Source organism: Charadrius vociferus, unplaced genomic scaffold, assembly GCF_000708025.1.
Source record: "Charadrius vociferus isolate BGI_N301 unplaced genomic scaffold, ASM70802v2 scaffold60, whole genome shotgun sequence".
NCBI lineage: Eukaryota > Metazoa > Chordata > Aves > Charadriiformes > Charadriidae > Charadrius > Charadrius vociferus.
The window spans coordinates 157,602-179,273 of record NW_009646524.1 but is presented as its reverse complement, the minus strand read 5'-3'; the positions used below and the strand labels follow the sequence as shown (position 1 = coordinate 179,273).

The 21,672-nt window shown below is 37.9% G+C and overlaps 1 protein-coding gene across 1 annotated transcript in view; it reads right to left on the bottom strand.

The window, feature by feature from the left end:
- Positions 1 to 3,404: 3,404 nt before the first annotated feature.
- MCCC2 (methylcrotonoyl-CoA carboxylase 2 (beta)) overlaps positions 3,405 to 21,672 on the bottom strand; it is a 33,176-nt gene continuing 14,908 nt past the window's right edge. The window contains exons 7-17 of the mRNA XM_009885246.1: positions 20,328 to 20,392; positions 19,250 to 19,355; positions 18,563 to 18,585; positions 18,335 to 18,401; positions 16,988 to 17,060; positions 16,705 to 16,781; positions 14,736 to 14,802; positions 14,306 to 14,462; positions 13,405 to 13,519; positions 12,057 to 12,142; positions 3,405 to 3,843 (exon numbers count right to left, since the gene is read on the bottom strand). Of these exons, the coding sequence (XP_009883548.1) occupies positions 3,726 to 3,843; positions 12,057 to 12,142; positions 13,405 to 13,519; positions 14,306 to 14,462; positions 14,736 to 14,802; positions 16,705 to 16,781; positions 16,988 to 17,060; positions 18,335 to 18,401; positions 18,563 to 18,585; positions 19,250 to 19,355; positions 20,328 to 20,392 (954 nt within the window). The 3' untranslated portion in view covers positions 3,405 to 3,725. The remainder of the gene's footprint in view (positions 3,844 to 12,056; positions 12,143 to 13,404; positions 13,520 to 14,305; positions 14,463 to 14,735; positions 14,803 to 16,704; positions 16,782 to 16,987; positions 17,061 to 18,334; positions 18,402 to 18,562; positions 18,586 to 19,249; positions 19,356 to 20,327; positions 20,393 to 21,672) is intronic.

Here is a 21,672-nt window from a genome sequence, read left to right as displayed (position 1 = left end):
AAGCACATCTAAATAAAAGATGTGTTCTCACAAGAACAGCACATACACGAATGCCAACACAAACAGTGAGGCTACAAACTCCTCATTAAACTAAACCCAAAATGGGTGGAAGAGGGGTGGGAACAGGCACCCAGTGGCTTCTCAGATACTACCTTTGTAGTGTCTCCATTTCTGCAGGCAGAGCCACCACAGAGGCTGTGCCCTTAGCCATGTCTCATGCCTTGGAAGCAGGCACACAAAGCCTCACAGTGATTGTGTACCAGAAGCTCTGCCCTGGATGTTTGTTACACAAACTGCCACCAATTTGGGTTGGTGACCACATTGTAGCTCCCAGTGGTTCCCAGCATGTTCCTAGGTGCTGTGAGAATAAAAAGGAAATGGCAGTGGGTAGGTTTTTATGATCCATCCTCAATTCACCATCTCAGCCTAGGTAGGGTAGGCACCCTTAGTTGCTAGGGACATGATGAGCAGCTTAGTCCACCTCATTCAGAGCTTTCCGCTTCCTTTGGTAGCGGCATTTGAAAACACCCTCAAGGTCACAGTATTGGCCCTTTTAAACTCCTTACAGTCAAAATGTTGACCTCTCTTAAATACGCTATGTCCAGCTATCAAAGACAGCTGCAACTACGTAACCTCTTGGCCTTGCCACTGCTCTGAGGCAGGAGGGAAGCGTATCGCTGAGAAGAGCACTCCCCAAGGCAAGACCAGATGGGAGCAGAAAGGTCCCCTGGAACCCTAGAGCACCGAGTTCGAGGTCCAGCTTGTGTGCTTGATACGGCAAAGCCATTTCCCTTGTTCCTCAACTTCTGTGTTAAAAATCAGTGTCATCCTAAGTATCATTCTTTCCAGTAAATAAAGAAATTAATAGCTGTGAGCTGCTCCAATACTACAGTGAATAGGTGACACATGGCGGGGATGGGTAGGACAAGTCTCAAAACAGTCACCCGCACCTTTTACGTTGCCTTTGCTGTCAGGAATCTTATGCACTTGCAGTGACAGCTCCCTTTTATTTAGGTTTACTTAACATTTCTTCTCATTAGACATCCAAAAGAGATCCTACTGCTGGAGCAATGGCAATGGGAAGTGAGAATGACTATGTAATGGAGTAATGCCCCAGCATAAATATACTTACCAAAATTACAGAATCACAGAATGGTCGGGGTTGGAAGGGACCTCTGGAGATCATCTAGTCCAACCCCCCAGGTTGCACAGGAGGGCGTCCAGGCTCTTTTGAATGTCTCCAGAATTGGAGACCACCACCTCTCTGGGCAGCCTGTGCCAGTGCTCTGCCACCCTCAAAGTAAAGAAGTTCCTCCTCATGTTTAGATGGAACTTCCTATGTTCAAGTTTGTGCCCATTACCCCTCATCCTATCACTGGGCACCACTGAAAAAAATACTGCTCCCATCCCCCTGGCATCCTCCCATTAAGTATTTGTAAGCATTAATAAGATCCCCCCTCAGTCTTCTTTCCTCCAGACTAATAAGCCCCAAGTCCCTCAGCCTTTCCTCATAAGAGAGATGTTCCAATCCCCTAATCATCTTTGTAGCCCTTTGCTGGAACCTCTCCAGCTGTTCCCTGGCCTTCTTGAATCAGGGAGCCCAGAACTAGACACACAAAACGTGATACGAGCATGGGGTCCAACTCCTCCCTCCTGGTGGGTCCACAGAGAACAAAGCTCTTCAGCAAACCTGTGGGCGGCAAGAGGCCATCTCTGCCATCAGCGCACCATACGCGCACAGCCTGCATTGCCCACAGTCAGTGCCTACACACAAGGCACAACACTTTAACCTGCAAAAGCTGTTCCAAAATAGGCTCCTGTGCGGTGGGGCGCGATAATCGCTAGTGATTCCTTGAATCGTTCGTCTACAGTGAAGGTCCCGCTCTGTAACCTCCCCTAACCAGAACACGCTGATAGGATGCTACGCCTGTGCTGATGAATTTCATTTGTTAAACAAGTTTCCAAGGATAAATATTATTAAGGCAGAACATTCTTATTTATTCAGGGACATGTTTTGACTTGGTTTGCATGCATATTTAGAGGAAGAAATTTTGATAACTGTAACTAACTGTCCTTTCAGACGCATTCAGGGTTGTTATTCTCAGAAGCATGAATCTTCCCAAACATATCTACTTCCATTACGTGTATCCCAGGATTATCTGCTACTGCCTTCAACTCAGAATGATTTCATTACCAGTCTCACTGAAAGAATGTATTCAAAGCAAAAATACTATTCCAAAGTGATCAATACTCTTCGCAGAAAAAGGCAGCACTCCTTTTGGCTTTAGGAGTAACAGCCTGGAGGAAGTGACCCCCATAATTCACAGCAGAAAAACAACAGGTGCCTGAACTGGTTACTCAGCTGTAGTAGGAGAAAATATGGAGTGTTTCTTTTTATTGGAAACCATTAATAGCGAACATTTCAGAGTCTGAAACTTTTGATCTCCCTGGCTGTATTTTATATATACATATGTAAAAAGTAGGGTATTTTTAAAGGCATTTCAGAAATCCAGCAACCATAAATAATGTCACTGTACTTGCAGCATAAAGAAATGCCAGGGCCATGCCCAACACGTTTACAGATTTGTGTAGTGAGACAGGAACAAGAATCAGTGGCACAACAGCACAGCTGTCAAGAGTATTTCTGCCATTTAGCAGTCTTCTAATGGCCATCTTGGCACCTGTAGGGCAAAGCTAGATAAAAATCACCTTCCTCGTCCCAACGAGCATAGTATTTGCCTCCTTATTCTAAGCACATGCCCAGCATTTAGTTCCTACAAGGTGTAATTTCTAAAAAGGACAAATGAAGTGACAGACACTGAATTCCTGAGAAACATCAGATTACAACAAACTACAGTAAATACATAAGAGGATTAACCAAAGCACTCCAGCATCTCAACAGCCCTAGTCAGCGGGATTCAGGCACATGCTCTGGGTGAAGCATTCATCCATGTGGGAAGAAGGGGCTGTCTTTGTGAAACTGAAATTGCCAGAAGGATCACACAGCAAGATCTTGGAACACCTTTGCAGCCAACCCCCACCTTAAGAAGCGCTGTCAGCAAATTGGCAGCTCCCACAGACATCGGCGTAGGCTCCCCAGCTCTTCCAGAAAACACTATGCATCCATCAGGTTCCCTTGTTGTTTTGACTTCAGGGAACCATACAGAAGAGTAATGTTTTTTGGATGAAAGCCAGAAAAAGGCCAAAATGCCAGCAACTGTGTGAAATCTATAATTTCATGCTGTGTAGAACTCCCTGGCTGCCCTTACAGCACTTCTCTTTTGCAAAATTTATTTACTAGCAAATGTGGTGGGTTTTTGGTTTTTTTCTGATCACAAGAATATTTTGCATTTATAGGAAACATACAAAGAATTAAAAGAAATAAAGGAGCTGATCACTAAATATGTAGCTTATTTTGCAGATTTATTTATATAAGAGATAGCATCAATGGTTTCTGGTCAAACATTAAACATAATGCTAGAAGTTGCAGTTTATTCATGCAATGCAGTGTTATACAAGCAGTGTAAGTGACCCATCTCAAATCAGTATCAAATTGCTGAAGCACTGTGTGATGATTACTCAGTGAAAATAAATAACTAGGACATTTCCATTAGAAATAGCATTGTACAAATCTTTATTTTTAATCACCTCAACACTGTATTTAGTTTGCTCTCCAGCCCCAATTAAAATATACAGAGGTAATTCTGATATTTGTATGTTTAAGTTTACATCCTGAAAACCCCAAATTCTGTCTTCTTCGTAGGTGCATTTAATGCTGCACTGAGACTGAGGCCCAAAACCAGTCTTGTATCAGCTGGATCAATAATTCCGTCATCCCATAATCTAGGAAAAAAAAATAATGAAACAATAATAGTTAAAGGAAATTAACATATGCAGTGGGTAGATTTTAGGACACGCAACTGGAAATAGTTACACTAAAAGGAGTGGACTAAAGAGCCTAATAATACTTGAAGCCATGGAGTTAATTCACTTTAACCATCAATGCAATAGACTGGTGTTAATTACCCTGTGGAATTTGTCTTCTAGAACAAAGTATAAATTTTGGATAAAGGAACAACATCAGGTCTACATACTTTAAATCAGATTCTTCATACCTATTTTTAGTATGAAGTCATCACCTTAGAGAAAACAGACCTTCTGTTTTTTAATATTCAAATGGAAAATGACCTTTTGTCAATCACTAATCTCTTCTACTAAGAATCACAGAATCACAGAATTTCCTAGATTGGAAAAGACCTGTATTTTAAGTATTTTAATGTCACATCATTATTTAAGTTATTCAGCTTAGTTGAGCTGCAAGATGAGGGTAATACAAGTGTTTATTCTTTCACCACTAAAAGAGCCAGAGTAAGAGTCAAGTATTTCCAGTACTTGTTGTATTTATTTTTTCTGAAGTCCATTTCTACACAACTGTAAGATAATACTCTCCTTAACCCAGCCCTGAAGGCAAATAAATTAAGAATGAGCAAATAACAAATTCCCAAGTCCCCAAACTCACAAACACTTGTACATAGTCTCTCTCTTTGATATTACCGCAAAATTAAAGTACTTCTGGCATCAGTTCTCAACGACAGCTCTATCGTACTCAAAATAAAATCCCTGTCAAAAGCCCATCAGGCCACAAAATAGTAAATATTGTGTAACTACTACCTCCCCAGCAAGATACTTAAACAAGATACTACACTGCTCATTGCAAGTCAAGTCTTACTTAAATAAGCATGCTTTTCAATCCGGGTCTGCAAAACATATGCACACACTATCTTTGGTTAAGACAGTGATGCTCCTCCTCCATCCCATCTTTCCTTAGAGACTTATTTTGCATTCTTTTTTGAACTTACTTCAGTATTGGCTAATATTTAATTTTTTCTCTGGGGAAAATTTAAAAATACAAGAAAGGGTGATGAATGGGGAGCTATGACTGACTCTACCAAGAGAAAGCACAGCCATTCCTTTTTAACTGAAGTTTCCAGCTGCCAATTTCCTATTATTGAAAGCGTAATTGGAAAAAAAAATTAGACAGGAAACAATATATTTTGCAGCCTTCTCTCAATACTAAATGTGCCAGCCTCACCCCCCAAAAAAAGAGGATTGCAAACTGTACATAAATACATGCTGATAAGCTCAAGGCAGTAGCAGTCACTTCTGAGTGTTTTCCACCTTTGCTTTATTTTCCCATTTGCTGTGAAAATGATATTCATCACATCAGATAAAAATATTAAGAGACTGACAACGTATGCTTTTTATTTTACAACAAATATGTATGTCTATTCCAGGATGCACAAAGTGGAATTGCAATAAAGGACACCTGTAACAAGATAAGGCACGAGGGCTCAGACTCAGCTTAGGAACCGTTTTTCCAACTAGCAGAGAGAGACAAACAAAGAGACCAAACTTAGAAAGAAGGTTCTACTATAAATGTATCTTATCATGGTGCCGCTCCCCCAGTAGACTCTTGCCCTAAATGGGGCAGAAGACCACAGATGAAGTACAAAAGGGGATAAGGGTTTGGAGAAGGGAAGACTTTGCTGTTAATTGGGAAAAAATTACGCTGCTTCTTTTTGGGGACTGAAAACAAAAGCTTGATTAAAGAAATTTTATACCACAGTAGCTCTGGCACTCACTGACCTGGCTGACAGGTCCCAGCCAGCAGACAAACAAGTCTGGAAAAAAAAAAAAAAGAACTTCTTGCAAGGGAAAATAGAATGTCATAAACCCAAATTACAAATACAAGGCAACTGTAGCTCCATCTAATCTGTTTTAATTTTAGGATTCTCAGTGAGAATCTCCTTTCTAGTGGGCTAGTAAGTTGTGTGTTGGAATATTCTAGCAGCCATGCTTGCGTCTGCACTGAAGTGATACTAACATCAAATTCTGTTGCAGAAGACACAAGAACTGTCTATATCATATTCTGAATAAAATGAATGGCATAAGCTCTTGCCATCTGGTTCCTGTGAATAACTCCTTCCCTAACTGTAGCTTTAAACTGTAAGTAATAACTTAGTAAAATATTTTAGCATATTTTAACAATAGTACATCAACAGCATCCTGGCTTGTATTAGAAATAGAGTGGCCAGCAGAAGTAGGGAGGTGATTGTGCCCCTGTACTCAGCACTGGTGAGGCCACACCTCGAGTATTGTGTCCAGTTTTGGGCACCTCAATACAAGAGAGATATCGAGGTGCTGGAGCGAGTGCAGAGGAGGGCAAGGAAGCTGGTGAAGGGCCTTGTAAACAAATCATATAGCGGTTGAAGGAGCCGGGACTGTTCAGTTTGAGGAGGAGGAGGCTGAGGGGAGACCTCATCACTCTCTACAACTATTTGAAAGGACACTGTAGAGAGGTTGGTGCTGGTCTCTTCTCACAGGTAATTAATGACAGAACAAGAGGGAATGGCTTCAAGCTCCAACAGGGTAGATTTAGACTGAAGATTAGGAAAGAATTTTTCACAGAAAGAGTGGTCGGGCATTGGAACAGGCTGCCCAGGGAGGTGGTTGAGTCACCATCCCTGGATGTGCTTAAGAGCCGTTTAGATGTGGTGTTGGGGGATACGGTGTAGGGGAGAACTTTGTAGAGTAGGGTAGATGGTTGGACTCCATGATCCCAAGGGTCTCTTCCAACCTAGACAATTCTATTATTCTATTCTATTCTATGAAAAGAGACTCAGACTAAGCGCTTCTTACCATGCAGCGATAACAATTAGCAGCTTTTTTGTTCAAACTAACCGAAGGACCAAGTATAACTTGGTTTTACTTAGACTTACTTAAAAGTCGTTTGAATTCTTTTGTTCTTCCCCAAGACAGTGGTTATACCTGTTCATATAATCTAGCATGACAGAATGGCCAAGACAGTATTTCGTATACTTGCAACATACAGTAACACAACATATGCATTACCAGAGTTTAATGCATATGCTTTTCTTTCTTTCTTCTTGTATTTTAGATTTTGATTTAGTTTTGATGAATATGGTCATATTAATCCGCAGAAGGGATGGTTGAAGATCCCTATTAAGAGTGAAAATCAAAGTAGTTTTGTGAGGTCAAATCAACTACAATCCCTTTGTTTTCTCATGACTATGTGCTGGTTTTGGTTGGGGTAGAGTTAATTTTCTTCACAGTAGCTAGTACGGGGCAATGTCTTGGATTTGTGCTGAAAACAGTGTTGATAATACAGGGATGGTTTCGTCACTGCTGAGCAGTGCTCACACAGAGTCAAGGCCTTTTCTGCTCCTCACACCGCCCCACTAATGAGGGCTGGAGGTGCAGAAGAAGTTGAGGAGGGGACACAGCCGGGACAGCTGACCTCAGGCATACCCCATACCATACGACGTCATGCTCAGCATCTAAAACTGGGGAAGAAGAAGGAAGGGGCAGACATTCCGAGTCACGGAGCGCATCTTCCCAAGTAACTGTTACATGTGATGGAGCGCTGCTTTCCTGGAGATGGCTGAACACCTGCCTACCGATGGGAAGTAGTGAATGAATTCCTTGTTTTGCTTTGCTTGGGTGTGTGGCTTTTGCTTTACCTATCTCACTTTACCTTTCTCACTTTTACTCTTCCAATTCTCTGCCCTGTTCCTCCAGGGGGGAGCGAGCAAGCAGCTGTGTGGTGCTTAGTTGCCATCTGGGGTTAAACCACAACAGACTGTGAAAAAAATAACTGTAAGGGCAATCTCAAATATAGTAATTTCTCCTTTTAAGGAAAGGTTTGGGGTTTTTTGACTATTACAGGTTTGTTTGCTCCACGGATCAACTTTTTTTGATGAACACTTGCAATTAAATTTTTGATTTATAAAACACACTGAAACTGAATGAAGGAATTCATACTCTTAGAAGTGTTTAATAAATCTGCTAAGGTCCTGGGAAGGACAGGGATAAACTGAATCAAAAAGAATCACCAACTTAATGCGATACCTTCCAAGCTGCAATTTCATAGTGACTATGACTGTAATAAACACTTCCAAACATGAAGTACATTTTAATGCCAGATTTGGTTTTTTGTAACAAAACAATTAAGTTATACTGACAACCACAAAGATTTTATGTTGCATGGACGTCAAGCTGCTTTCACATGGTCACCCCTGGCTTCTGCTTTTCTTTGTTTAAAGAAAACTACATTCTCTGCTGGGATGTAACATTAATAATTAAACTATCTATTAAAACCCCATTGCTAGAACATGAGTCACATCTACACTCATAAAATATTTGTAACAGAGACACTGTGAGTAAAAGAAATGAGGTTCCCAAAAGTAAAATGCTCATATAATTTGTTAAGATGTAAACCACTGAAATCCTTTTAGAAACCTGTAAGCAGATTAATATAACTCATTAAGAAGGGTGCCGCCTAATGACTGCCGTTAATTAAGACTGCTCATGTGAAAGGTTCTAATCAAATAATTGATTAAAGTTTGATTAGAAAATGCAACTGCGGGGAACAGTATTGACATCCTGTACATATAACAAGTTATAAATTATAAGCAAAATTATATAAGCAGAGTAAATAGGGAAATTTGCTTGTATTTTAAGATCATTAGGGCATTTTCCTTCCCTCTCGTTATTACTGCTAAAAGCTGGATTCAAAGCCTAATGAAGAAAACTGGAAGGGTCACATAAATCTCGGTGGACATTAGGGGTGAGGCAGACTGGTCCCTGTATCTTAGCAAGAGGACAGCACGAGGGAACGTCCAAACCGGCTGCACCCAAGCAGGAATACAGACAGCAGTCTTTCTGCCCATCTATCATTCTTTCCTCTTAGTAATGCAAAGCTGTTTGTTGGAGTTTTCTTGTTGGTCTTTTTGGTGGAAGGATCTAGTTAGCATCTGACAAAACCAAGGCTGCCCAGACTCAGTTTCAATACAGCACCCTCACATTTGGCTGGTGGTCAACTGTTTTTTTACCATGCTTGGGACCAGACAGGAAGCATCCTTTAGAGCAAAGGGAATGGATTAGTTACTTCTTCTCCCTGACCTGCGGTGAATGCTTGCCAATTAGCAGCTGCTGATGTTGGCTGACAAATGGGTTGGCTCCAAGGTGCGAGGTAGCTAAATCCCGCTCCTCAAGTACATTACTTGCTGCCAAGACTGTAGTCCTACTTCATCTCACTGTTTCGACCCGGGCAGCTTACTCCACAGTTATGAAAATTTTTGAGCTATCGGTCTGAGATCCTGCTTAGGAATCAGCAATAACTGAAGTAACAAGGCACACATGATAATATTGACAGGAAGGCATGAAATCAGGGCAGAAAATACACAAATATCTACCATTATACTCCATTATCTCTACAAGACAGAAAAAAGCAATTAAGAGCTCCAGACTGTACATACAAGAGACAGAAACCAGCCTGGACTGTCTTGACCTGAGCCAGTCACACACTGTTCTCACAAGCACTCCTCAGTGAAAAAGGGCACTTCGCTTTTCGCTAGATGAACCTCAGCAGGATTTCAGCTCTGACATTTGACTTCATGTCTCAGCTGGGCTTATTAGCTGGAGTGCAGCATGACATGAAGCCAACTACATGCAACCCAGACTCATGCTAGTTCTCAGCCAGCTCACATGTGTGCATGTTAAGTTTCCCTTCCGAGCTACAGGCGCAGTAAGTAATACGTAACTAGCCTGCTATTTTAAATGAAGGACAGGACACCTAGCATTACAAGGACTTCCAAACCCCTACACTAAGCAAACCTAGGCTATTTACTGAGGTGCTTTCTGGATTTGCAACCTAACTTCACAAAATGGACAGCTATTCTGGAAACATTAGATGGTAAAAGTTGCTCAGTAGAGAGCACAAAGCTGGTGTTAAATAGTGAAGTTTCATGTCTAAAAATCACTGGACATTATTAAACATTTAGAATCTGACTTTTTAAAATTCTAACCTTAATCTCACATGCAGAACTAGTTTCTTGCAGATTAGTAACTTTATGTTGTAAATACTGGCAATGGTCTGTTGGTTTTTGGGGGAGAACAAGTTTTTATATCGTTAATATACTGAATATATTGTGTGCTAAATAAATCCAATTATTTTCAATCACGAGTACAAAGAGACTATGACTGTGTTTCCAGTGAACATATAAAAAAAATCAAACCATTCATCATCTCCTCCATGGTAGGGATTAATTTTAAATATAGACAGTTTGACTCATTTTTTAGAAGTTCAAAAGAACTTGGAGAAAATTCGTCTCCTTAAAATCCAGTTATAAAAGAGGACAATATATGTTTCCATTTTTCCTTCTTGCCTCAGGGCACAACGTTTTGTGACAGCAGTACTAGACTTGATCTTTAAGGCGTACTAAAGCAAAAGTTTTTAACAGGTGACACCATCTCTCAATTTGGGGACAACCCTATGAAATTTAAATCAATTAAAAAGAAAAAATCAATCAAAACCAGTGTGCCACCAGAAAGTCCATGTCAGTAACAATTCAGGATTTCACAAAAGTATCCTCATTGATTATACGTAAAAACGCCAATAAACTGTAACTTATTAGCAGTGGGGGTTGTACACATGCATAAAACATCAAGAGGTTGAGAATACCTATGACTCACTGCAACACTACCGCACAGGCCTCTGCCTGAAGCACAGACCGAACAGTGAAAAGACTAAAACCCTCCCTAAATCCATGACCCACATGCTATATGAGTGCAGCAGTGAAATCTGCCTAGATGACATCACAAACCCTGTGCTACATATCCTACTGAGAATTATTCTCCCATCACAGCACCAGTAAGGGAAAAATGGCAAGGGCCTCCGTTTGCTGAAGGCACTCATTTGATTAAACAGTAAAATGAACATGGATCCCCCAGGTATGATTATTTCAGTTAAGTTCATTCCATTATCCCAACAGAAAACAGAGAAAAGCTCCCATTAATTTTATATCTTCCTTCAGATCATGATAAACACTTCATAAAGGAGCTCACTGCGCTATGCTGCTGCTGTTGCTGCTGTATCAAATTTTTCATACATGAGATTAAGCAGGTATCAAGTTAGACAAAAAGGCCCCCAAACTCCTTCTCTTATTGGCATCTCTACAACATTGACAGAGGATCTTGCACCCACCTGTTCACATAATTTCTGCCTGTGATGCCCACATCAAAATTTATCATATTCTAACCACTCTGTACTCAGTTTGTTTCCGGTCTTCCCAGCTTGCAGGTAAGAAAACCACCAGTAATTCTCATTCAGCTACATAAAAACATGCATACAGCAGACTCCACAGCCGTATGAGACTAATATTCTTTCTGCAAAATGAGAAGCCATAGAGGGACAGTCAAGTTCTGTTATTATGCGCCACCCTCTACCGTGATTAGCAGCTGACAGCCGGTGGAGAATTAGGTTTTGGATACTGCAAGCAGAAAAGTGTGCAGGAAGATAGAACAGACACGATGAAACCAATGTAGAGTAACCATCGGAGGCCAAGAAAGCCTCCAAGGTAGTTTCCAGAGGTAAGACTCCAGGGATGCCACTTTGTGGACATTTACTAATAATCCATAAACCTGAACACAAAATGCTGCAAAGGACTTCTCAACAAACATAAATATACTGCACCCATCAACTAATGCCCTATCCAAATTGCTATCATCCAATACAGTCACCTACCAAGATCATGACCTGAGATTTGCAAATGGCTTCAGGTCTCCCTGAAACTTCTCCCTTACCACTGGCCTCTTCTACTTACAGAATCCCACTAAAATATGTTCTTCCTAACATGCATGCAGCCACTAATTACACTGTTCAATGGGCTTTAGAAGGGTGACCAGATACTACACTGGAGAGAATAATATAAAACTATACCATATCATTACTTACAGAACCCGTAGAATAATTCCTGCAAGCGCCTACCTTCTTCTGAAACAGTACATACTACAAAGTCTCAGAGACAAGACAGACAAAACATTGATTTGAATCTTACTGTGTTGTACTCCTGCACATCAAACACAATCTTTGTTCCAGATTGCTCTGTTCTACTGTTATTCAACACCAAGATTTAGATGTTATTGTTATGTCCTGTGATTACAATTAACCTTTGGAAGAGTCATTTGTATGTTACCTTGCACTGGAATAATAAGGATTTCCTTCCTCCTCGAACCTCCTAATGATTGGCTCCTTCAAAGCTGCTTCATCTGCCTCTGATAACTAAAAAACAGACAAATAAACAAACACAGATAGGCTATTCTTTAGTATTTTCTTCCACAATGACAGCAGAGCTTTATATGCAGCATCAAACTAGAAGAAACCGCCCAAATAATCTCCTCAAAGTTTTTCTCCCTTTCTACACACAATTATCAATTTAGCATATTACAATGAAATTAAAATATCACTTTTCAAAATGGGTAGGTGAAAAAATTCGAGTAAAAATATACTGAACTGAGCATAAGAATAACTGGGGAGTATCATCTGAAAAATTACTGGAGCTACTGTACTGCATAAATCCTGTTCTGAGTTGCCTTTGGCAATATTTTTTAATAAAACAAGTCTGTGCTATTCCAACACTGTGTTTCACTATGATACAGAGTCGTCATCACTGTAATTCAGAAAATTTTCAAGTTTCTAACACATTTTACTGACATTAACTACAATTATTTTTCACAATCTTGTTTCTGGGTACATCCTATCCATCTTAGGGATTTGGGAAATGAAGAAGAGAGAGAAGGGGGTGAATATGTTCTATTCATAGAAAGCCTAAGTAAAGTATAGAAAAAACAACTATTGAAATAACATGTACATACCACTTCATTATTCTGAATAACTACTCATGATAAATACAAGCCATTTTAAGACATCACAATAAAATCACTTCTTATGGGACCAAAGCACCAGTATAAACATAAACCATGTAATTTAAAAAACACAGCAGAAAAGAGTGTACAGAGAAAACCAGAAAAGATTATTAAACAAAATACCGCTAATTTTCAATTAAAATGTTGAAATTAGTCAAAACCTTTTCCAAACCTCTACAGACTTCTGCTGTTAAAAAGTTTCATAATTCTCAGTCACTGAATAATTTGAAGATCAGCTTTCTATAAAACTGTCTACTTCAAAAGTAATTGGAAAGACACTTTGTTCCCACATATTGCTCCTCATACTCCCAAACCAGTGAGGATCCCTGGCTGCCAAGAACTAACAATCTGGTGCACAAAACACAAAAGATGATGACATGAGAAATACTCCTATTTTTAAGCAAAGACAAGAAATGTAATTAATGGTCCTCACATTTAGAAGATGTAAACAATAGCATTTCAGCAATGTTTCATGTTTTCAAATGCACCAGGTGGCATTGAGAGAACCATAGTTCATTGATGTCGCACTCTGTAACATCCTTTCCTAGCTCATAAAGTGAGTAACTCCAGTGAAAAGAGTAAATAATTATGACATTACTGCAAATTAAAAAGATGTACCTGTTTTCCCTCCCTTGCTTTTTGGTCCTTAGCTATTGTAGCTAGAACAGTTGCAGCTTGTTCCCCTCCCATCACCGATATGCGTGCATTTGGCCACACATAAAGAAATCTTGGGCTGAAAAAAAATACGTGTTAAATACTAAAATAAGACATTGCCATATTTCCTAGTAACGAACTAATTCTCACCCAGCTAAGAATTCATTTTTATGCATGACAGTCTTACAATTTATTGGTTTTTAAAGAATTCACATTAATGTATTTCAATGCTGGCAGCATTATGTTTGAAAACATGAAAATTCTGCTCATTCCTGTACTCAAGCACTTTAAAAATTTATTTCTCTCTTTCTTGAGTCTCTTCATCTCACACCCCCCAGGAATTTTTCTCTTTAAAAATATCACCAACAACTTCAATAGTATCAGGGACCTTGAAAAATGAAAAAAACATTTATGTGAGTCATGTCCAAAGGGTCAAAAAAATAAATCCTTACAGGTTCTGCAAACATTACTCATAAAAAGAGGCTCAATAAAGCGAATAGGATTTTTTACACAATCTGGTACTCTTCATATGAATGCAGCATAAAGGACCAGCCCATACTGCCTAATGATTGTTTAGGACTGTACAATTTTTCCTCCAAGAGCTAAAATGGGAGAAAAGCATGTCAGCAGGCTTAGATGTTAGGGGATCTCCTCCATCACCTAATTCAAGGTTAATCATGAGCCTAACGATCTCTACAGGTTTGTCAGGTTGTTGTTTACTTACAACCATACTCAATGAGAACTGTTTTCTTTTTCAAATAGCGAAAGTTGTGCAAGAGTTTAGAGAGCTTTTCAGAATGGTACTTCAAGGTTATGTTCTCCTTACTTAGTCTTATCTCCTGTCATTATTTGAAGCAGCACTTACCTATATGCTCTTCCACACATCCCATAGTTTCCTGCTCCGTAAGAACCACCGATAATCACAGTTATTTTAGGTACACTGGCACAAGCTACAGCAGTTACCATCTTGGCACCATCTTTTGCTATCCCTCCAGCTTCATATTCTCTACCAACCATGAAACCTAAAGAATTACAACATGAACAAAAGGCTGATTAACTTTATATTATTATACTGTGCTATAAGTCATACTATGTGCTTTATAGCCCATGCAGAAAAAACTGAGTAATGAATCTTAAGGCGAGGCCTCCACCAGCTGCTAACGGGCTGATTTCAGAACAGGCTGGAGATAGAGGTAAAGAAAAGGCATACAAGATGCTGTCTGAAAGTCACAGCCTCAACAGTTAACAGCAAAGCCTAAAACATAGTGAAACTTCACAATATTCAGCTTATTCACCTGTAATATTCTGCAAAAACACAATGGGAATATTCCTCTGGCAACACAACTGGATAAAATGGGTACCCTGTGGAGAGGAAAGGAAGAAAAAAAAAAAAAAAAAAAAAAAAAAAAAAAAAAAAAAATAAGTAAGCCATTAAAAGTTGGATCAGTGAAGCTATCACTACCAGCACTCTGAAGTCTGTGACGTGTCCTTCCACTGAAGTCCATGAGAGTATTTGCATCATGAATTGCTGTATTACTTCTGCTTCATCCATAGTCAACTGCAAAACATGCATTCACTCCAGCAGAAGTAAGAAAATGCCAAAAATATGTGAGTCCAAGGGTAAAGCAGAAATAATATCCTTAAAAAGCATTACTGCCGGTACTAAAAAGCTCAACTGCTTTAACTCAGCCAATGTAGTTAAACCACAGTCAGCTTCACAGTGTGGCACCTGACATCAAGTTTTGTAAGACTGTGTCATGGAAATTAAGACAGCCCATGAGAAAAAAAAATCTTCCCATCTCCTGTAGAAAAGAAAACTATTCTCTGAAATTGGGAAAGGCCCACATGCTTTATTTGCTCATGGCCCTGCCAATTGCTGCTTTTTCCTTTTTCTCACGGCAGGTGCCCTCTCCCCATTTTCTAGGAAAAGACCATTTTCCTAGCAAGGATACAAGCAGTAGATTCCGAACTTCTGTTTCAATTAGAAATAATCTAAATCAATACAGCTCCTCAGGTTATTTATACACTGCTGTTAAGGAAAAAAAAAAGAAAAGGAATGTAGCACAGCAACTGAAAAAACACCTAATCTCTTCACAATACAAAACCAGCAAAATTTACAAAAACAAAAAAGAAAGACAAAAGTCGGCAGAGGAAGATTCCTTGCATTTTTTTTTTTTTTTGCATTGGTAGAAAAAAAGTTGCAGCACTGAATTATCAGAAGAATACTGAAAGTATTAGAAATATTGAAATAGTTATTTTCAACTTGGAAATAACTGTGTTAAAACAAACGCTACCTGAAAACAATGTCACTTAATGCCGTGCTCCAAGTTGAGTTTCATTTACTGAAGGAATACTTTCAATTTAATGTATTATTTTATTACAGCAATGAATCAGGTAAAATTGCTTCCTTTCTCCAAATCGCTCATCAAGCCTTCCTTTTTCCTATAGATTTTCAATACTGATTTCCTCATCATTAGTTTGAGGAGCCTGCTAGAACAAAACTACCATATATAATTGCTGTTACAAAAATTCAACTGACAGTAGTTTATTGAAAAAATAAAGAATTAAACCAAACAGCACAGAACAAGGTAAGTAACCACTCTGCCATATTCAGATACTCTTTATCACCACCAACCCCCCAAGCCCAATCTGTAAAGCACTCTTAACTGTCATGCAATCACAATATTCCATCAAAGATGACTTTAATTCACAAAACGGGTATTTTAGCTCATAGATTTTATGAGACTGCATGTGTTTTCACTCATTAGTCTAAGCCAGGAGCTGCTGCAACAAAGTATGAAAATTACATTTCTGCTAAACCAACCAACTGAATACTAGAACCCAGGTTTGAAAATTCCAGCTATTATGAAAACCATGATGTGATTTATTTCAGTACTTCACATTTTAGAGGTTAGGAATTATAACTAATAGGATACTTTAGGCAATCAGCATGGACTTCTCCTATAATAGCCGTAAGTTTCAGGATATACTACTTCAACTGTGTTGTAATCACCCAAATTGAAATGCAGTTTTTCTAACTGCATTTTCCTATTGACTTATCTACTCATTAAAAAAAAAATAAAAATCTACAGAACATTTTCTAGAATATGCTCCATTATTTTTACAGCTTATTAACCTATTTCATATTTACAGGAAAAACATGGAGCCAGTCCACTTTCATTATTTAAAAAACTTCCTCATTTCCAGAGTCCACCAGAAGTTCTGTTTCTCAATGGCAAAGAAGCTAATAATCTATTTACTTACCTTTTTTGCTGACTCTGAGAAAAGAACTCCATTGTTTCCAATAATTCCTACTGGATAACCAAATATTCTTGCAAATCCTGAAGGAGAAAGATAAATTTGTAAATTTTCACATATATTTATTTTACCATAGCATATAAAGGTAACACTTTCTCTTGGTAACAGAAATTGCTATTCTTCTGAAGAAAAATGTTATTAAAAATATCAATGGGTAAACCAAACAGAATGAATCCAACTAAAACCTGTGGGACCATACACAGTATAATTATAATATATTTCTAAATACCTGTAATTAAAGTATCACCATACAAGGCTTTGAATTCATCAAATTTACTTCCGTCTACAATTCTAGCAATGACCTTAGGAAAAAATAGAAAACAGAAAAACAGAATGAAATTCCTAATCCTTCATAGTTTATAACTTGCTTATAAACAAAGACCATGCGAACATGTAACTTAAAATAAAAGCTTTCCATTTAGAGAACACCAAGCAGCCCACCATATAAACAGCCTGGATAGCAGGCAAAGCCCATTTACTTTTCAAAGTAAAGTTTATAAAAAATGGCATTTCAAGATTAAGAATATTCTAACCAAACAGTTTAAATTATAAAGGAGCAATGTTTTCCTGATTAGATAAATTTCAAAGGAAAACTGCTACCTCTGGTTATATTAAATATTAATCAATAGACTCACATTTATAAAGAGAAAAAAATACACAGCCATGAGTCACTTTCTTATATATAAGTTTATTTTCAGCTTTGCTTAAGTTTGTGACATATAAAAATAATAAAGACCTGCTCTGAGGTTTTGTTAAGATGTAAAGGACCCATTTTATATAAATATAGATCCATTGCTAGCAAGACATTTGCCAGAAGATATTTATTTCAACTTTAAAAGAACATAAATCCAAGCTATGGCAACTTTCGAGAGTGTAGTGTGAGTGAGACTCAATAAAAGTGTTCATATTTTTTTCCCTTAATACAAAGCAAATCCAGTAACTTCTGATAAAGTATTTTACGAAAGGCACATACTAAGACTCTTTCTAAAACAAATAATTAGTTGGTAGTGAAAAAGTCTCTGAATAAAGGATCTACACAAAATATGAGGAATATGAGGAACATGAAGAAGGATGCGATCTCAAGGAAGGAGGCAAATAATTACACTTGACCTGCAGTAGAGTACAATAGTTTCCATGTGTGTTTGGGGGAACACTGAATTGTTTGGGGTGCTTATACTCCATAATCTTTAAATATTTGGTGTTTACTTTCACAGGATTAACAGAAAAAGAAACCTATCATATCACTTGGCAAGTCTATATATAGAACGCTTTGCCAATGCAAAATTCCCTATTTCCTGGCAGCTTTTTCAGAATGCTATCAATCTCTCATCCTTGCTCCTCCTTCTTAAAAGTATAACCAAAAAGCATTGTATTTTCTACGTCATTGCCATTGCAATGGATCCACTGGACAAAAATATTAAAAAATATGTTAAAGATTTTATGCAATTTAAATATTCACTATATACCCCAAATCAGATTTCTGTAGACAAACTATGACAATATCAAGAGTGATTTCCTGCAAGAAATCTGACTGCATGCATGTATGGGCATGTGGATCTTGCATTTATATTCATACCTCTTTGACATCAAAGTTTCTTTTTAGCTGGTCGCCAACTATTCCATATATTTCATCATGAAGAAATTTAAGAAAACAATTTACACAATAAAGGAATTATTAGTCCACATTATGACTTAAAACACCAAACAACAATTAATTTGCCAACTGCTTTGAGCACATCAAAACACCTGTACTGGCTTGTCCTCATTTTGCAGAAAGATCAAGTTTCTTAAACTGAAGGTTGACAACACTTTCTCACTTACTGTTACCTTTGTTTCTATTCCTGTGTATACCTCCATACGTGCTCCACTTCTTCCATGTTATCAAAAATTAAGCATGTTAGTATTCTGAAAACACGATGAAGATTCGTGCCATGCAACTGAATACAACATCTTGCCTTCCTTCAGCTGATGAGCTTTAATCTTCAATTCACCCCCTCACGCCTCCTGCCAAAATATGTTAAGGCAATTCCTCCCGCATATGCTATCCATCCTGTTTTCTACAAGGGATTTTTAAATCAATACAATACAATCACATGATTTAGGTCTATCCCCTCAGTTTTATACCTTTCATTAATAATCACAGAAAATGTGTATTCAAAAAGATGCTTTAGCAGGTATCTAATTTTAAGTCCATGTGGACTTAAAATTAAATTAAGCACCTTGCAAGACTGGTTTAATCTTACAGAGCAATTCTGTGATTCTGAAGCACCATTCTAGTTGCTTCGCTCTTGCATGTAAGACTAGCGATTTTACTAGAAATAATGCAGCAAGAATGCAACTGCATAACTGAAACATTAGAGAAATCTTTACAGACGAGAACCGTAACTTTCATTTTCAAAGTGCCTAAGCCAGAGACAAAAAACGTGTTGTATAAATCAGGCAAAGAAAAACATTCCTAATTTAAACAATGCAGTGTTTTTAAATTCTACACACTTACGTCTACTTTCTTTTGGAGATTTAAACTTCTTACAGCTTTCCTTGCTAGATGAAGTGCATGATTGTCATCCAAAGCATAATGATCTGTTACACCAGATTTTCTGTATGTAAATAGCAATATGAAGACTTAAAAAAAAATAATCTGACAATGAAAATGTAAGGTTTTAAAAACTTTGAATACTTTAAAAGTTTAATATTAATCTTTAAAACACAGATGCTACAACACAGCTCTCCATGTTTTGTTAGGAAATTACTTTCAAAATAAAACCCATGCCTGAACTTTTCTTTGAAACAGTACATTCAAGTTGACATGACACAAAATAGCAATATTAGGAAGTAAAAAATCTAAATGACAATGTAAAAGATGATAAACTTTTCAAAAGGAAATTAAAATTAATCTGAAATGACAAAAAACCCCATATCTTTACAAAAATGTAATGAACTACCCTTACAAATAATTCTTTATTCACTTCAGTAAATTGAAGTAAAAATTAAGCATTTATTGTACAGTAATACCTAACTTACTGTACAGTTTGTTTAGGGATACCTAACTTACAGTACAGTAAAGAAACACTAACTTTGTTTACCATTTGCATTTTAGAACTAGAAAGTGTGTAGAATTATTTGTTTTGGTAACAAGCATTCTCTCACAAAAAATACACGCTATTTTGATCTTGTTTGTAGTGAGTTCTAATTGACAGTAAGAAATATACAGTCTGCAAAATAGATTATCTTTCTTAATGTGTATTATTGTATTAACATCCAGCATGAAACAGTATAGAAAATTCCTCCATATTACGCATGATGCTGCAGTAGATTAGACATGTATTTTAAAGTAGTAAATGAAGGAAACAAGATCCCAATTAGAGCAACATAAGGTAACTAAGCTAGTGTAACGATAAAATGATTGCACAGCACCAGATAAGGACACAGAATATCTTATTTTTCAAAATCTAAATATAGTTTAAGAAAGATCTAAATATAAAATAAATTAGGAAATAAAATAAAATAAAAAGACACCCTGAAGTCTAAAGGATGGAAGAAATTAACTCTACAAAAACATTTCTTTAAACCTGCAGTGAAGATCTGCCCCTCCAAGATCCTCTGCTGACACCTCTTCACCTGTTGCTGCTTTAACCTACCACAAGAAAAGGAAAATGAGCTTTATTCTAGCATTAATACATACTTTTTATTGAGAAAAATTCTTCACTTACTGTTGTATTTATTGCTGTGACCATTATTAGTGTGAGTATACTTATAGACCCTTTAGATTTATGAACATACATTTTCAAACAGTTTTAGCACTTAACAAGCAATTTTAAATGTGATAGTTTCCTGCATTGTTTCAAACAACACCTCAGTTGAAACTTAGCATTCTTCCACTTTGTTTTCTTTATGCAAACTTGTCTTCTGTGAATTTTAACTTATTATTTAAATATTGACCATAAAACAATTATTAGCAGTTTTTATTTTCTAAATCTTCATTAAACACACAATAATTTAGTAAGAATAATTTTCTTTAAAAAAAAGCATGTTAGTGGCATAAGACCATTCTGATCAAGTAAGATGTCTCCATAAAAATACCTGGAATGCACAATGCAAAACCTAGATCTGTGAAATCTTAGACCTGATAGGTTAATTCAAGAGTGACTGAACTCCTTAAAACAAAGTGGTATAATTTACTGCATGGTAAAAAAAACCAATTATTGTGTATTTCCATTCTACTGTAACTGTTTTGAAAAGGATTCCTTGCAAGCTGGTGAAACCATTATTCATCATGCACGGACAGTACAGAGGTAGTATTAGAGACAAGGGAAGAGAAAAATATCATCACGTCTAAAACAGATTTCAGTTTCCAAGTTTTGCGTCTAAAACAAAAGCAGACAAAATATACAAATATATATATACACATACAAACACCCCTTCTATGATGGGGTTACAGCAGCAGTGGACAAGGGAAGAGTAGCTGATGTCATCTACCTGGACTTGTGCAAAGCGTGTGACACGGTCTCACACAATATCCTGGTCTCTAAATGGGACAGACATGGATTTGACAAATGGACCACTCAGTGGATGAAGAACTGGCTGGAACGTCGCACACAAAGAGTTGTCGTAACAAGCCTGATGTCCAAGTGGAGACCAGTGACGAGTGGTGTTCCTCAGGGGTTGGTACTGGGACCTGTACTTTTCAACATCTTTGTCAGTGACATACAGTGGGGTCAAGTGCACCCTCAGCAAGTTTGCCGATGATACCAAGCTGTTTAGCGGGGTAGGCACGCTGGAGGGGGGGAATGCCATCCAGAAGGACCTGGACAGGCTGGAGAGGGGGGGCCAAGCCCACCTCATGCAGTTCAACAAGGGCAAGTGCAAGGTCCTACATCTGGGTCGGGGCAATCCCAAGCACAAATACAGGCTCAG